This window comes from Chlorocebus sabaeus, chromosome 10 (assembly GCF_047675955.1).
Source record: "Chlorocebus sabaeus isolate Y175 chromosome 10, mChlSab1.0.hap1, whole genome shotgun sequence".
Taxonomy (NCBI): Eukaryota; Metazoa; Chordata; class Mammalia; order Primates; family Cercopithecidae; genus Chlorocebus; species Chlorocebus sabaeus.
Genome location: NC_132913.1, coordinates 95225816 through 95244391, shown reverse-complemented (window position 1 = coordinate 95244391; position 18576 = coordinate 95225816). Strand labels below are relative to the sequence as shown.

The 18576-nt window shown below is 40.3% G+C and overlaps 1 protein-coding gene across 2 annotated transcripts in view; it reads right to left on the bottom strand.

Moving 5' to 3' along the window:
- Positions 1 to 18576, bottom strand: part of CCNYL1 (cyclin Y like 1) — a 45393-nt gene that overhangs the window by 9853 nt on the left and 16964 nt on the right. Inside the window, exons 4-7 of one of the 2 annotated variants that reach the window (XM_007966030.3) lie at positions 11659 to 11759; positions 8585 to 8620; positions 4981 to 5032; positions 4133 to 4252 (exon numbers count right to left, since the gene is read on the bottom strand). In XM_007966030.3, coding sequence (XP_007964221.1) covers positions 4133 to 4252; positions 4981 to 5032; positions 8585 to 8620; positions 11659 to 11759 — 309 coding nt within the window. The remainder of the gene's footprint in view (positions 1 to 4132; positions 4253 to 4980; positions 5033 to 8584; positions 8621 to 11658; positions 11760 to 18576) is intronic. The other variant, XM_007966031.3, reaches the window with a different exon arrangement.

Here is an 18576-nt window from a genome sequence, read left to right as displayed (position 1 = left end):
CTTATCACCTCCACACTCGTAATAGAGTTGTTCAATAAATACTGAGTGCCTACCAGATGCAATGTTAGTAGATAGTAATTTTACAGGTAGTTATATTATGCTCAAATATGAAATAATACTGAGGACATTTTTACCCTCTCCTTTTCACAGTAACTAACCCTTTTGTGGCACTAGCTTGAAAAACTGCTGGTCAAGAGAGCCACCCAGTGGCTGCTGTGCAGAGCAGCATGATAGGGGCAGGTCTTTAGGGCTATAAAATATTCCCCGTATTCAGTGCCTCCACAAGGAACACACATGGACAAAAGGACGTCTCTGGACTCCTGGTATTTCTCTAAACCTGCCAAGCAGTTTATCAGACAACTTCATGAATTATTTTACATCTACCAAACATCCTTCAAAGAATTGAGCAAAGCGAACAGCTAAGTAAAGATTACAGAGGTAAGCTGTAATTTGCTGTCACCTCAAAGGGTTCTCTGTGGAAGAATATGTCTGTATGCTATTTGAACTCTGTATCGAGACAAGAAGAAATCTTTTTAGGCTGGAGTGCAGTGATGCAATCTTGGCTCATTGCAACCTCCGCCCCCTGGGTTCAAGCGATTCTCCTGCCTCAGACTCCTGAGTAGCTGGGCACCCGCCAGCATGACTGGCTAATTTTTGTATTTTTAGTAGAGACGGGGTTTCACCACGTTGGCCAGGCTGGTCTCAAACTCCTGGCCTCAAGTGATCTGCCCACCTCAGCCTTCCTAAGTGCTGGGATTACAGGAATGAGCCACTGTGCCGAGCCTGAAAAAAGTTCATTTTAACAGAGCTTATTTATTGTCTGAAGGTTATCAGATAGGCAGCTGAGATCTGGCAGTACTCTCCAAACTCAATTGTGTTTTCAAAAATAGGTATTGAACATGACATGTTCTTAAGACAGATTCTGTTCCTTTTCCCTCAAAATTCTGCACTGGCAGTATCCTAAGAATGAACCTCTTTCACAGGGTTCAACTCTCAATGGGAATAATTAGACCACAGGGAAACAACATAGACAATCTCTCAACTTCCTGTTGCCTTTACTGGTAAGCTGATGATGTGCTGATGCTCACTGATACCACTTGCCCTCCTGTGTCAGTGAGTTCTTTTCTTCCCACTAGTGCAGTTGATCCCATTCCACTTGTGCAGAACACTGTCCCCATAACTGCATCTTTCTGAAGGCTTTCTCCTTCTCTGCCAGAGATTCTCCCCAATGTGTTTCCTTTGTTCCCATCCCCCTCCCCACAGTTCCCCGGATGTGTCCTCTCATCTGCTCAAAGCATCATGCCCTGGTATCAGCTTTTCATCTCTCATCTCTCCTTAACCCACTCCTATTTGTCCCTTGCTGCTGTCACTCTCCTGAGATTCCTCTTGCCAAGGTCCCCAGAGTCTTCACAGTTACAAGCCAGAGCTCTTCATCCCACTGCTCCACTCCCCAAGTCTTCCCTAATATTGTACAGGCCATTTCCATTCACCTAGTTGCTGAGGCCAAATACCTACGCTCAAGTTACCCCACTCCAGACTGTGCGCAATTCCTGCTATGTCCACCTTTACTGGTAGGCTGCTCGCCATTTGTCACTGCTCACCTACATCACCCTAGTTGCTTCTTGACTCTCTTCTCTGCCTCTATTCTGCCAATTACGGTCTACTCTCTTCAAGCCATCAGCATAACCTCTTAAATTAAGAGCACTTCACTCCCCTGCTCAAAATCTACCAAAAGTACCCATCAAACTGGAATAAAAACTTCTTCCTGGCCAGGCACAGTGGCTCACACTTGTAATCCCAACACTTCGGGAGGCCAGGGTAGGCGGATCACTTGAGGTCAGGAGTTCAACACCAGATTGGCCAACATGGCAAAACCCCATCTCTACTTTAAAAAAAAAAAAAAAAAAAAAGAAAGAAAGAAAAAAATTAGGCGTGGTGACGGGCGCTGGTAAGTTCAGGTACTCGGGAGGCTGAGGCAGTGAGAATTGCTTGAACCTGGGAGGTGGAAGTTGCAGTGAGCCAAGATCGCACCACTGCACTCCAGCCTGGGTGACACAGCAAGACTCCGTTTCAAAAACAAAACAAAACAAAACAAAACCTTCCTGTGGCCTGCAAGCCAAAAGGCCCTATGAGTTGTATGTGGCATTGCCCATGTGACCTCACCTCCTCCACTTTTTCCAACTCACTCCAACCACACTGGACACCTTGCTGTTTGTTCCTTGAACACACACACACACACACACACACACACACACACACAAAATGTTCCTGTCTAGTCTTGGCACTTGTCTGACTGCCTGTAATGCCGGCACTCCTTACCTTCCTACTTTGATCAGGTCACTGCACAAATGTCACCTCTAGAGAGGTTCTTCCTGATCATTCTATCTAAAATAGTGAGCCCCTCCTGTCACTCTGTATCCCTTTATGCTGCTTCATCTTCTTGCTACTTACCACTACCTGAAAAAATGTCCTCCTCACTAGAACATAAGCTCGTAAAGGCAAGAACTTTGTTCAATCCTCTCCTTTACTCTAGCACTTGGTAGCTCACATCTGTAATCCCAACACTCTGGCAGGATCACCTGAGGTCAGTTCTGAGACCAGCCTGGGCAACATAGCTAGACTCTAGCTCTACTAAAAAATTAAAACAAACAACAAAAACAAAATACAAGAATAGTGGCACAGAGTAGGCACCCAGTGAATATTTACAGAATCAGAAACTTCTTGGCAGCATTTAACACTGGGACCACAGCCTCTCTTATCTTGAACTCTTTGTTCTTTTATAACCTTCTCCTGGGTTTCCTCCTTCCACTCCATCTGGGGGCTTGTCCCTCAAATGCTAACAGTCTTTAGAGATCTACTTCTATCCACTTTTCTTTTTTTAGAGATGGGGGTCTTGCTATGTTGCCCAAGCTGGACACAAACTACTGCACTCAAGCGATCCTCCCACCTCAGCCTCCCCAGTAACAGGGACTACAGGTGTGCACTACCATGCCTAGCTTGTCCACTTTCATTCTGCACCCTTTCTTTGTATTTGAACAGCTACTCTAACTCTTCATTCCTTACACCTCTAAGCTCAGATTCATGCTCCAGTCCAGTATATTCAAATGATTACTGGACACTGCCACTCTGCTACCTCATAGGCACACAGAGCTTAAACCATCTATAATGAACTCCCCCTCTTCCTATACAGCTTTCCCTCCTGTATCACCTGTCTCTCTACCTCTGGAAGCACCACTCCTGCTTCTCTACAGTATGTCCTACGTGTTCCAAATGGCTTACAGCTCCATGAAAACGCCTAAGTCTGATCCAGTACCCACTGAGGGGTTTCTATTCAAGTGCACAGCAGAAGCCTTCTCTCCTAAATTCCAGATGGATGCTAACGGAGTAGGTACTGACCTAAGTATTCTTTCCCTCCAGGCCATGCAGTTGACCTTCCTCTATAGGTTTGTTGTGGGGAAGAGTAAAACAATCCTAACCACTTGAATAGGATTTATTATTCAATGATAAAATCTTACCATAGGAATTCTGTATGGAAGACATAAAGTTAAGGACACAGTTATAGCTTAGCAAGCTAATCAGCAAAGCCTTTGTCCAAGTATTACTTGTACCACATTGCTGGGCAACATCACAAGCAGGCACAAGAGGTAGGCAGAGATGATTAAAACCCATCATCCAAGGAACAAAGAATTTAGAGCAATAGTTCTCAATCACAACACACATCGGAAATACCTGGGGAATAGAGCCTGGGACTTGGCTTAGACCTACACTGGAATCAGTATCTGGCTCTGAACCACATGGTTTTGTTACCACTCTCCATCACCCCCAGCCCTGCCACCATGCTTTGTATGTGTACACACTGAATGTGTACATGTGCATTGATGGGTAGGGGGAGAAACCAGAAATCTCCCTGGCTGCCTTTTGTAGCAACTGTTCTGTGATGAGAAAAGCAATGGAAACATGTTCAACCATAATGATGATTAAATGTGAAGGTACATATTTACGTTCCTTTGATAGGTTTCTCTTAAAAGTTCTGATGATAATTTCAGGAATCTATTTTTATTTGAAAAATAGGACCATACCCTGTATATAAGACTAATTTCTAAAGACACTTTATAAATGAGAAATATCTTACCAAAGTTACTATTGCACATTCAGCTGTTAGCTGTGCAGCACTAAAAAGAGTACGAACAAATCTGTAAATAAATTTGTGCTCAGGATCATGCTTAAAGTATTCCTCTGGAACTTTTTCTCGCTGAAAGAAGAAAAGATGCAATGTTAGTATCCAATGAAGAAAAAAAAATTTTTTTTTTTTTGAGACGGAGTTTCACTCTTATTGCCCAGGCTGGAGTGCAATGGCATGATCTTGGCTCACTGCAACCTCTACCTCCCGGGTTCAAGTGAGCCACTACACCCGGTCAGCCTAAGTACTCTTAAGATCAGCAGTGTTGACGTTTGAGCCCAAGTACCCCTTAAAATAATTCCGGTTGAGTGACATGACTTTCAGTTTTTAAAATATAAACAATTGCATCTTAAAATATCATAATGATTCAAAACTCATCACCATTTATCATTAAGGAAAAATACAGGCACAACTCAGAAAATTTTTATGTTCCTTTCCACTTTCCCTCCACAGAACTCTATCAAAATGTAAACTACTTGTAGGCTCGAAAGTCTTACTAATCGCGGCATGTCATGATTCTCTTAAATAAACTTTGAAAAAACATTTTTAGTTTCCTGTAACCATAAGGCTCAAAGGCTTCATTGTCCAATACAATAGTTATTAGTCACAAGGGGCTATCATATACCTGAGGAAGTGAATTTTTAAATGTTTACACCATTTTAATTGATTTAAATTTAAATTGTTTTCTAATAATCTTCATAGAGATCACATTTATTTGTTAGGACTATTTATAAATATCAGCATGAAATAAACATAACTCTATGAGAGAAAAATACTACCTCAAAAAAAGTGACACTTACTGTAAGTGGATGTGATCTCTCATCAAAAATATCCAAGGATCTATTTGCATCTCTATAAAATAAGAATATGCATTGAAGAAGTTAATTCAGGAACTGTTAATACTGAGTAAAATGTCTGCTGGGGGTGGCAGGAGATGCCTCCTGTTTGCTTTGGTGTTTGCTTCACCAAAGCGAACAGTTGTACAAATTCTTCTCCTGGATCCCAGCCTTCAGAGGATTTCCTGACCTCTTTTTACTCAGCACATGAGGTTCTGTACTGTGAAGTCTTTTCTACAATGACAATTCAGAATTGCCTTTAAGTGTTGGCCCTCCCTAACAGGCAATGGTAATAAAGTGTATTTTCACTCTTCTAACCCCTCATTGGAACTCAAGAACATTTTACAAAGCAGTAGTGGTGGGCAATAAAATCTTCGGAACTTTAATGACTGTGAATGAGATTCAGATTTCCCAAGCTTTTCCTCTCTAGTTCTCTGTATTACATTCTTGACATATATTTATTTTAAGTAGTTTGATGAGTTAAAAACTGTATTGCCTTTTTACTTTAAAAGAGACAAGCCTTTGATAATCTTTACAAGTTTATAAAACTAATACATTGTGCTCATTTAATAAAACCAGTGGTTCTCCAAGTGTAGTCTGTGGACTTCTGGAGACCCTCTAGATCCTTTTCTAAGAGGTCCTTGAGGTCAAAACTGTTCTTATAAGAATACTTATTCTGGCCGGGTGCTGTGGCTCAAGCCTGTAATCCCAGCACTTTGGGAGGCCGAGACGGGCGGATCATGAGGTCAGGAGATCGAGACCATCCTGGCTAACATGGTGAAACTCCGTCTCTACTAAAAAACACACACACACACACAAAAACTAGCTGGGCGAGGTGGCGGACACCTGTAGTCCCAGCTACTTGGGAGGCTGAGGCAGGAGAATGGCATAAACCCGGGAGGCGGAGCTTGCAGTGAGCTGAGATCCGGCCACTGCACTCCAGCCTGGGCGACTGAGCAAGACTCCGTCTCAAAAAAAAAAAAAAAAAAAAAAAAGAATACTATTCAACCTGAGAAAGCTGATTGAATATTTAGAAATAAAAATAATTTAAAAAAAAGAATACTAAGATATTGCTTGCTTTTTGACTGTTTGACATTTGTAATGAATGTATAACAGCAAAAGTGGGTAAACTGCTGGCTTCTCAGCATGAAATCAAGGCAGTGCTACCAAAGTATACTAGTAGTCGTTCTATTCTTTACTGCCTCTTGCAGTTTAAGAAAAACACCTGCTTCACTTACGAATATCCTTGATGAAGCAGTAAAAATTAATGGTATTATTAAATATTGACCTTTCTTTTTACTATTCTGAGTAAGCAGAAAGTAGATATAAAGTAATTCTGCATACCAAGGTATGGCTGTGTTAAGGAAAAGCACTTGTGATTTAATTGTGAGCTAAACAAGCCTTTTTTTCCCATAGAATATCATTTTTACTTGAAAATACGACTATCATTCTCAAAAATGAAAGAAGTGGCCAGGTATGGTGGCTCATGCCTGTAATCCCAGCACTCTGGGAGGCCGAGGCAGGTGGATCAGTTGAGATCAGGAGTTTGAGACCAGCCTGCCCAACAGGGTGAAACCCCCAACTCTACTAAAAATACAAAAATTAGCCAGGCATCGTGAGAGTTACCCATACTCCCGGCTACTCAGGAGGCTGAGGCAGAAGAATCACTTGAACCCGGAAGGCAGAGGTTACAGTGAGCCAAGATGGCACCAGTGCACTCCAGCCTGGGCAACAGAGTGAGACTCAGTCTCAAAAGATAAATAAATAAATAATTTTAAAAAATGGAGTGGGCCCGTCACTTCAAGAAAATAACACTATTTGTTGCAATGATATGATAAAATTCAAGCTTTCAAACTAAAAATCAGGATTTGGAGAAACTTGTACCTTATTATGTAAGTTTAATAGCTTCTCAATACTTAAAAATATTTTAATACAATTGGTGGGGACACTAACAAAAGCGAGCTTTTGACACTGTCAAGAAATGTGAACCAGGCTGGGTGCGGTGGCTCACGCCTGTAACCCCAGCACTTTGGGAGGCTGAGGCATGCGGATTGCCTGAGCTCAGGAATTCAAGACCAGCCTGGGCAACATGGTGAAACCCTGTCTCTACTAAAAATACAAAACATTAGCTGGGTGTGGTGGCGTGTACCTGTAATCTCCGCTACTTAGGAGGTTGAGACAGGAGAATCGCTTGAACCCAGGAGGCGGAGGTTGCAGTGAGCTGAGATTGCACCACTGCACTCCAGCCTGGGTGACAGAACGAGATTCTGTCTCAAAAAAAGAAAAAAAAAAAAGAAAAAGAAACGTGAACCAATATTTTCCATATAGCCAATGCATAATATTATAAAAGCAAATAAGGGGAAATGATACATTTATTGTACAAGACAGATGGGTGAGTACTAACAAAAAATTGATTAATACATGAAATTCCACTGTAACCATTTTAAGAAACTAGCACTTGTGGAGTGTTGGGTAGTATTAAAGAATACTGGCCAGGTGTGGTGGCTCATGCTTGTAATCCCAGCACTTTGGGAAGCTGAGGCAGGTGGATCACCTGAAGTCAGGAGTTCAAGACCAGCCTGGTCAACATGGCGCAACACCATCTCTACTAAAAATGCAAAAATTAGCCAGGCATGGTGGCATGCGCCTATAACCCCAGCTACTTGGGAGCCTGAGGCAGGAGAATCGCTTGAACTCTGGAAGTGGAGGTTGCAGTGAGCTGAGATCGCGCCACTGCACTCCAGCCTGGGCAACAGAGCAAGACTCCATCTCAAAAAAAAAAAAAAAAAACCAAATAAATAAAAATAAATTAAAAAATAAAGAATACCCACAACCATCTGAAAGCTTTAAAAATATACCTTTTACCAACTATGTATTTGCAAGGTCATCTTCTTATCACTTCTTCAAAACAAATTACAGCTCACTACCAGGGTGCAATATTAGCCATGTAATACACCTACACATGTACTCACTGTATCTAAAATAAAAGTTGAAATAAAAAAAAAAACTAATTACAAAGACAGTGATGAGAATCCAGCTGTTTTCTATTAAGCTGGACACCAGAGCTGCAAAAATATAAATACATGACACACATTTTACTCAACTTTGTTGTTGAAGAGAGTTATTTTTCATGAGAAAATATTATTTGTGTTAACAATATTGTTCTCAGTCAGGGGTTATATTTTTGTTGTCACAACCTGGGACAGCTGTTAAATATCCTACAATGCACAGGACAGTCCCCGAAACAAAGACTTATCTAGCTCAAAATATCAACAGTGCCAAGGTTGAGAAACCAAAACTAAATATAGGTTGTTTTTTTTTAAATTCTCAATTTCAATTTCTAATATAATAAATATCAATATAACCAACACAAACAATTACTCTTTGGGATCCTCAGTAATTTAATAGTTAAAACTGTCTTAGGGACCAGAAAAACCACAAATGATTCAGTTCAATACTGTAATAGCACTCTACAGCTTATGATGTCTATAGTTATGACCTAATACTGAACTTGATATCATGCAAAGCAATTAGCTGGAATAACAAGACAGGTTTTAAAGAAGCTCACCTGTTCTTTATGTGGTAATATATTGCTAAGGTCACACTGTGAAAGGAAAAAAAATTATTTTTAACAACAAATTTGTTAGGCCTGAAGACATTTTTTAAATGAGGGAAGGGAGGAGCCTTCCTAGTGGCCCTGAAATCCTCTAGTTCAGAACAGTACCATATAGGTACTTTCCCTTTGTTTTAGTTCCTTTCAGCAAAAATACAAGAACCAAAATGCTACGTAACATGCTGTTAAAATACATGTTTCTGTTGACTATTATAGCATATAAATAATTACATATATCCCCATTTGCTCTTCTGCCCATAGAACCTTTCATCTTATGCAAGTTCTACCTATTTGTATACACGCTTAAATTTAAACTGTTTGGTTTTTTGGTTATTTTTATTTTTTGCTTTTTAAGTTGTTAGGCTCTGCATTTCAGTTGATTTAATTAACTATCACCTACTCACCCATTTTTCATTATTTCCCCTTAAATAAAACTGTTTTATACCAAATAAAATCATTTACGATCAATTCTGCATCATTAGTAGAAAATTTATTAGTAAATAAGTGCACACAAAACCAATGATAGGTATAGCTATCCTGAAATAAGCAGTGCTAACAATGCAGCATAAAACTACAAAGTGTAATATTAATGGCAAGTATTTCCACATTGGTTTAAATATTAGTGAACAGACACGACTTTTCAGATATGTTACTGTAGTCCTAAATTACCCACAGATGTTGTGTATCAGGAAACAAGGAGTTGTCTTAGGTAAGCTATATGCTTCCATTTGCCCTCAGTCTCTAAACTGAGGCTCAAAATAATTGAGGGAAGGCAAATCTGAATTTTAAAAGTAAGTCTATACAATGTTAGCACTTTTTAAAAAAAGTCTGTAACATTAGCATCTAAGATGGATACTTCTATAGTGCTTCAAACAGTTTCATGTCCAAATTGATTTTAACATTACAGAATTTCAAGTTATATGCTGAAAAGGACTACAGAACCTTACATGACATTTAATCCAACACCCAGTTTACAGATATGGGAACCAAGGCTTAAAACTGACTTGCCCACGGTCCCACCAAATAGAATTGAATTCATCCTCCTACACTCAATTAAGCAGTGGTTCTCAAACTTTCTGCACACTGCAATCACCTGAGGAGCTTTAAAAACTGCCTAACTTCCAACTTGAGACATTCTGATTTAATTGGCATTGGGTATGACTTGGGATATGAGAAGTGTTTTTTTGTGTGTTTTGTTTTGAGACGGAGTCTCGCTCTGTCGCCCAGGCTAGAGTAAAATGGCATGATCTCGACTCACTGCAACCTCCGCCTCCCGGATTCAAGCTATTCTCCTGTCTCAGCCTCCCAAGTAGCTGGGATTACAGGTGCACGCCACCACGCCTGGCTAATTTTTTTGTATTTTAGTAGAGACGGGGTTTCACCATGTTGCCCAGGCTGGTCTTGAACTCCTGAGCTCAGGCAATCTACCCGCCTAGGCCTCCCAAAGTGCTAGGATTACAGGTGTGAGCCACCACGCCCAGCCTGAGGGTTGTTTTTAAAGTTCCCCTGGTGATGATTCCTACGTGCTGCAAAGTTTGGGAACGACTGAGTTAGGGTTAAGATCAGAATCATCTGGGATGTGCTTGTCCGTGTAATTATGCCTCACATGCCTTCTTCATTTTCCTAAAAGGCTTGTGACTGCCTAGAGATCAAGGGAAGGTGGAGGTAAGATGAATGTGTTTGTAGACATACATTTTGAAAAAAGTTGCTTAAATGATTCTGATACGGCTCACCCACCCCATGAGAATAATGCACTATTAAGCCATGATAAACGTTTTTCAAAATCTTTCCTAAAAGTCAATTTGCCCTACTAGTGAAACCTTTATTTAACCAATAGTGAAATATATCAAATGACCATTTCTAAAACTTACTGATAACAAATTAAAACTTTCTGTACTTCCCAAAGTAGACATCTAAAAATTAAGACTAAAATGGGGGGGAAAAAGCATGAAAATCTATTATACTTGTTTGAGCAAGGTTAATCTTTAAAACTACTTTGAATCTTACAGAAACATCAGAATCTTCTGAATTCAAAAGCAGCCAGGGACTCTAGCCAAAGTGGACTGGTTTTTTAACTCAAGGATTTAGGACCTTGGCTGAATACAAACATTCAATGATTACTCAGTAGGTGTCAAAGCTCAGGACTTTAGACAGAGTCAGAGTCCAGCTTGTGCTGAAACACAATTCGATTTCAACTACTGTTATAAGGGAGAGAGGAAAGTGACATGATTATGAGTGTAAATTTTTTGCTTTTAAAGTAGAAGTTACTGACAATTGAATTAACTAAAAAAAAAAAAAAAAAAGCTAGTACATTAGAAACAAGTAAGTTTATAAGCTAGTTACGTTTTTAGACTGAAAAGTAAAATTAGGAATAAGGATATTAATATTCTAGTGTAGCACTTCTCAAACTGTGTTCTGAAAATCAACGCTCATAATCGAAGGAGATGTTAATAGTTTCCTGACAACCCCAATGGAGTTGTTTGTTGTTGTTGTTAGTTTTTAAATAAACTTGAAAGGTTCATCTTGGGGTGTTCTGAAAGTGCATCTCAGATTGTGCCCAAGAGGTGCTCATGCACGACAGGGAAAATTTAAATGCAGATACACTGTGGTGCCAGTAGAGGACAAGCTGTTCCTTCTTCCAAGAGGAGTTTCCAAAGCAGTACACACTGTTTTAGGCCTGTAACTCATAACAAACTAATGTTTTTCCAGAAACATCCAATAAAAAGCACCTCTCCTTCTCACATTATGTTCAACACTGTCTTAACATAAATGCATTAAATAAATAGCTACACTTTTCTGGGATTGCTTCTTCACTAACTGGCTTTCCCTTCCACCATGCAGCCTAAGATTAAAACAGGAAATGAAAATTCATATTGAGGTCCTTGAAATCAATATATAGTTGACACCAATTTCTTAAACTGATTGCTGAAAAGGACAATCAAATGGCTGAAATTACCGAGGATGGCGAGGATGCTTTTAGCATATAAGGGGGTCTGTCACTCAGCCCTTGGCAGCCTAGTTGTACTCACCATTTTACTGTGGTTCTAAGATTAGGCTGGCTGACTGTGCTGTCATCTAGAAATATTGTTGAGCATGAGCTATACTTTTTAGTAAGCTGCCCTGGAGATACCTGAAGGGGAAGGGAAATAGAAGAAAATGTCACAGTAAGTTAAACCTATAAAAGTGTGGTTTTTTCCTTGGTTAAAATGTCAAATGATAAAGCATTAAGATATTTCTTACACTCCATGAACTGACTTGAGTGTGGTATCATGTGCAGCTCTATGGGAAACCCAGTGGAGGCTCTCCCACAGACAGTGTTTTGAGGAATGGGTTATAAAATGCTGCTCTTGTGATACCTATAATCAAACCTGGCAAGCATCTGTTATGCATTCCCTATATAAATTAATGGGAAAAGTTTACAATAAGATTTGTGTTTCTTTCTTAAGCAATAAAAAGCAGCTGAGATTTTCTATTATTTATTTACTACAGTAAAATGTAATGTCTTAAATCATATTTGCATAAGAGCATTTTATTGCGGTAAATGAAAGCCTAATACTACATTTACTAAGTTACTAATACTAAATGTATTAGTTCAGGAGACAGTATGAGAAACAAGTGTTTCACAGTCAGAGGCCCTGTCTGCCAGAGCTGCTCCATCACCCACAGCGAGAGGGGGCCTGTTTTCTTATATGGAGGAGAAAAAGTATCACTTTAATATTCCAAAAAACAGATGACAAAAACAACTTTAGGAATTTAACTTTCACTTCATATTTAAATAAAACTGCCATTACATTACTCAAATGAGAACCTCAGAGCAAACACTCTCCATTTCAAAATGTTATTAATTTTATTCTATAAGTTATTTGACAGGCATCATGGCACTTGCCTGCCTCACTCATGCTGCTCTGCCTGGAATACCTAGTTCTTCCTCCTTATCCCAATAAGCCTAGCCCCATCTACCTTCTGGGAACCCTTTGCCAGCAGCCACACCAAAAAACATTTCCCTTTTGGTACATTCATCCAATTCACCACTTGTTATATGATACCAGTTGCTTGTGGAGTATCCCCTCATAAGAAAGTAAGCTTCTTGCTCCGGGAGTGGTGGCTCATGCCTGTAATCCTAGCACTCTGGGGGACTGATGCGGGCAGATCACAAGGTCAGGAGTTCGAGACCAGCCTGGCCAAGATGGTGAAACCCCATCTCTACTAAAAATACAAAAATTAGCCGGGCGTGGTAGTGCGCACCTGTAATCCCAGCTTCTCAGGAGACTGAGGCAGGAGAATTGCTTGAACCCGGGAGGCGGAGGTTGCAGTGAGCCATGATTGCACCATTGCACTCCAGCCAGGGTGACAGAGTGGGACTCCGTCTCAAAAAAAAAAGAAAAGAAGGTAAGCTTCTCCAGGGAAGGAAGGACTCTTTCTCCTCATACCCCTGGCTGCTGAGCACAGAATTGGGGACAAACTTAGGAGTTCAACAAGTGTTTGACAAATTATTTAAATCAGTTACAATTTGGAAGGTAAATGCTACTATAGACACAAATTAGTAGAATTTATCTGCAGTTGTATCAAGGAGGTGACCATGAACTTTTTGAGCCCTCTAAAAAATAAACCATCTTTAAAACACTTTAGAAGTATCCATTTATTTGGGAAGAGTGCAACAGTCAAATACTGAAACAGCCTGAACTATGTTAAGACAATTCTCTTCCTTAAAAAATAAGGTCAGTAACCAAATCCCAGTCATGGAATAGCTGAAAGTAACAGTAGCATTTTTTTAAACCACAGAATACTAATAATTTTAACACTTAAAAAAAAAAAAAAACGACTAATTCAGATGAGCCTTCCTTCTTCCTATTAATATGATAATTTTTACCACGTTGTCACACTCTCCCATCAGTATCCCACACATATACATAAAGACAGGGCAGGGAGAAGGTCTAGTTGTTGCTTTTAAAAGTGCATGCATTAAAAAATTGCCAGTAGCCAATAATCAGAAATATCCATACAGTGTAACACTATTTTGTTTCAGATGTTTTCACTGCAGTCACTTAATTCTTACTAACAAAAAGTCCCAGATATTCTATTTTTAAAAAGTATTACTATTTGAAGGACCAAATTCTCCTTCAAGCTAGAAATGTTTTCAACTATATCTAAACTCATGTTTAAGCTATTATATTTAATGTATATAGTTTACATTAACTGTGTGTGTTAATGTATATACTTTTATTGTCTCAAAAAACAAATACAGTATAAAAAATAACAATTGACTCATTCAAATACTTTCATTCAAAGTGGAAGGTGGGGCCGGGCACGGTGGCTCACATCTGTAATTCCAGCACTTTGGGAGGCCAAGGAGGGTGGATTACCTGAGGTCAGGAGCTCGAGACCAGCCTGGACAACATGGAGAAACCCTATCTCCACTAAAAATACAAAAATTAGCCAAGTGTAGTGGTGGGCTCCTATAATCCCAGCTACTTGGGAGGCTGAGGCAGGAGAATGGCTTGAACCTGGGAGGCGGAGATTGTAGTGAGCCAAGATCGCACCACTGCACTCCAGTCTGGGTGATGGAGCGAGACTTGGTCTCAAAAAAAAAAAAAAGAAACCTCTCTGCTAATCAATATGTAGCATGAGACACAGCACTAACTTCCAACTATCCAAATTTTTTGTTATCAAGAGCATCCCTGTATCTCTTGAGACTAGAGGGTGGCAGAATTAAGCTTCTGAGCAAAGCAATTATAGCTGGCAACAGGTAATTCCCCCATCATCTTGCTGGAAAACTCAACAATTTCCTTTATTTTAGGCTAAAGCCTTACCAGTGCTGACTTACAACCTCAACAAACTACCGGCAAACATAATAATATAAAATATAAATACTTAAAAAAAAAAATCCAAACAGCAAAACACTACTGCAAGTTTACAGATGTTATTTCAGGTAGTCACAAAATAGGGACAAAGAATATATCATTCATCTTCATTCAGTCTGCACAAATAACAATCTTTAACAAGAAAGGGAAGGGGTACTGAGTAGACTTAAGGTAGAATAGCAAAGATATAAAATAATCACACTTAGTAGTCTACTGAGTCACAACTGAAACCTTGAAGGTAAAGTACCTGTTGAACTCCTATCCCTACCCACTGACTTTTCCCATTGTGCCTAATGCCTCTTATTTTAACCCATTTAAAATAAGAGGTAAATGCTACTATAGACTCCATCTCAGGAAAAAAAAAAAAAAAGAATGACTTTTAATTAACTTAAAAATTTCTGACATTTTGTTCATTAATGAAAACACCTCCATCTATGTTGCACAGTAATGGGACAATATAGCAGGGTGCAGAGTTTGAATACAATTCCTAAGCCCTTAGTAGAAGAGTATAATATGCTTATTATAGGTATAACTAAAAAATGTCTGGATTAGTATCATTATGTTGAATTTAAACTTAGATTTACACTTTAAATAAAGGTTCTAAATTTGGGTTAAACATGGCAGGTTGACCATAAATGTATTTCCTCGCTCTCCTGAAATTTCATTAGAATTAAAGACATAAAATAAAGGTCATACACAGGATCAGGCAACAGCAATGACAGCAGAAACTTCTTCTATTTTATTTTATTTTATTTATTCATTTTTGAGAGTTTATTAATTAATTAATTAATTTTTGAGACAGAGTCTTGCTCCGTTGCCCAGGCTAGAGTGCAGTGGTGCAATCTTGGCTCACTGCAGCCTCCACCTCCCAGGTTCAAGAGATCCTCCTGCCTCAGCCTCCTGAGCAGCTGGGATTACAGGCACACACCACCACACCCAGCTAATTTTTATATTTTTAGTAGAGATGGAGTTTCACCATGTTGGCCAGGCTGGTCTCAAACTCCTGGCCTCAAGTGATCCGCCTGCCTCAGCCTCCCAAAGTGCTGGGATTACAGGCGTGAGCCACCGCACCTGGCCACAGCAGATGATTTTTAATAAATCTTGAAAGAGGAAAAAGACAATGGAGTGGTAACTGATATGGAAGCACAACTTTAGTGCCTACAGAGAGTGACTGGAACAGGATCAAGTTAGTTTGTCTTGCAGAACCCAAGGCAGGCTCCAAACTCAAAGACACATGGCACCTTGGAAGGTAGAATGAAACATAAAACAAAACCAGCATGGTCAGTTGAAAACATGTAGTTAGAGTCCCAGGTCCACCTGTCCTCCCATCTTATAAAGAATATATAAGGTCTGGGCTCAGAAATAGTAGGACTGAAATCTGAGAAATGGGAAAAAAAACTACACACTGAGAAGTAGAACTCTACCTCCCTTTTTCCAATTCTGCTTCTGGAAAACGAGCAGCCATGCTTGTACTCCGCAGGTAGAAAACTGGGAGAGTCTTCTCTGAAAAAACTGAACAGTCTCAGAAAAGACGCACCCAACAGGGCACAGCGGCTCACACCTGTAATCCCAGCACTTTGGGAGACTGAGGTGGGTGAATTTGAGGCCAGGAGTTCGAGAACAGCTTGGCTAACATGGCAAAACCCTGTCTCTACTAAAAAAAAAAAAAAAAAAATTAGCCGGGCGTGGTGGCACACACCTGTAATCTCTGTCACTCAAGAGACTGAGGCATAAGAATTGCTTGAACCCGGGAGGAAGAGGTTGCATCTTGGCAGAGGGCGCTGAGATCACGCCACTGCACTCCAGCCTGGGTGACAGAATGAGACTCTGTCAGAAAGAAAAGTAAAGTAAAGGACAGAACAGGAGAAAGGAAAAGGGAAAGGAAGGAGGAAAGGAAAGGAAAAAGGAAAGGGGAAAGGAGAAAAATAAGAAAAGAGAAAAGATAAGATAAGACCCACCAGGTAACAGACGGAGGTCTCCTAAATTAAAGGCTGGCTTGGCCTCCAATGTCCTTGTAGTAAGAACCATCAGTTAACAAAAGTCCTGCTTGCAATTAGAGAAAGCCAGGGACTATCACACATGTGAGGGAAGCCTCCAACAAGAGAGAGCAAAACAATAGGAAAAAGGAATGCATGGGAGTTGTGAAAATCCAGAAGCAAATGAAAACTTTAAAAAATTCTTAAAACACCCTCAAAAAGATGAAAGATTCAATAGAAGGGTTAGAGCATAAAGTAAAAGAATGCCCAACAGGTAGAACAAAAGACTAACTAGAAAATGGGAGAGTGTGGGGGGAGACAATTAAAGATCAATGCAGAAACACTGGTCTAAGAAGCTCAGCATCTAAATACTAAGAATATCAGGAAAAAGAAGGAACAAAGAAACAAGAAAATTCTGTAGAAGACATAGTCTGTAGACTTATTGGTCCCAATAAAAAGAAAAGGTCCAGGCTGGGTGCGGTGGCTCAGACCTGTAATCCCAATCCCAACACTTTGGGAGGCCGAGGCAGGCAGATCACAAGGTCAGGAGATCGAGACCATCCTGGCCAACATGGTGAAATCCCTTCTTCACTAAAAATACAAAAAAATTAGTTGGGCCTGGTGGTGTGCGCCTGTAGTCACAGCTACTTGCGAGGCCGAAGCAGGAGATTCACTTGAACTTGAGAGATGGAGATTGCAGTGAGCTGAGATCACGCCACTGCACTCAAGCCTGGCGACAGAGCAAGACTCTGTCTCAAAAAAAAAAAAAGAGAGAGAGAAAAGAAGAAAAGGTACATAGCAAGCCATAATATGAAATTTCAGGATCTCAGGGATAGAGAAGGCACTAAAAAGCTTCCAGAGACATGTAAAAACTGGTTACATGTACTGTATCACACAATGGCAACAGATTCAAGAATACCATAATGAGAACACAACAGAGAAATGTCTTCAGAACTATGAAATTTAGTGTGAACCTAGCATTTTATACTCTAGCATTTTATACTGTTATGAAATAGGAAGCTTTGGCCAGATGCAGTGGCTCACACCTGTAATCCCGACACTTTGAAAGGCTGATGCGGGTGGATGGATGGCTTGAGCCCAGGAGTTTGAGACCAGCCTGAGCAACAGGGCAAAACCCCATCTCGATGGAAAAATACAAAAATTAGCTGCACACACCTGTAGTCCCAATTACTCAGAAGGCTGAGATGGGAGGCTGAGATGGGAGGATCACTTGAGCCCAGTAGGTTAAGGATACAGTGAGCCGAGATCACACCACTGTCATCCAGCTTGGGCAACAGAGCGAGACCCTGCCTCAAAAAAAAAAAAAAAGGCCAGGCGCAGTGGCTCACGCCTGTAATCCCAACACTTTGGGAGGCCAAGGTGGGCAGATCATCTGAGATCAGGACTTCGAGACCAGCCTGGTCAACATGGCGAAACTCCGTCTCTACCAAAAATACAAAAATTAGCTGGGTGTGGTGGCAGGCGCCTGTTAATACCAGCTACTCGGGAGGCTGAGGCAGGAGAATTGCTTGAACTCGGGAGGTGGAGGTTGCAGTGAGCCGAGACTGCACCACTGCACTCCAGCCTGGGGGACAAGAGCAAGACTCTCTCCCAAAAAAAAAAAAAAAAAAAAAAAAAGAGAGAGAGAAAAAGAAATGAGAGGTTTTCGGACAGGCTAGATCTCTAAATATGCCTGTCTATGGACCCTTTCCCAGGAAAATGTGCTCCAGTACAACTAGAAAGGATAACAAGATAGAGAGAATACAGAATCTAGGATTTAAGGGACCCAAAACAAGAGGAGTTATGTGAGATCCCAGGTGACTTCAGAGAGAGATCCCAGGAAAACAGGCACAGAGCAGGCTTAGGAAAAGCCCATCTATATTTGAGGAGGATGACAAAAGGCTGAGTAAAGTTGTCTCCAAGAGAAAAATGGAACAGATGTGTTTTAGTAGATGGAAAATACTTTTGATAGGCATGTGGCAAATGCTAAAACATTTGGGGGGGAAAATAGCTGTTAGAAAACAGCCAAATGAATATAGTCAGGGAATTAATTCCACAAAAAAAAAAAAAAAAAAAGAACATGAAAGCAAGGAGACCAGCCAAGGGATAC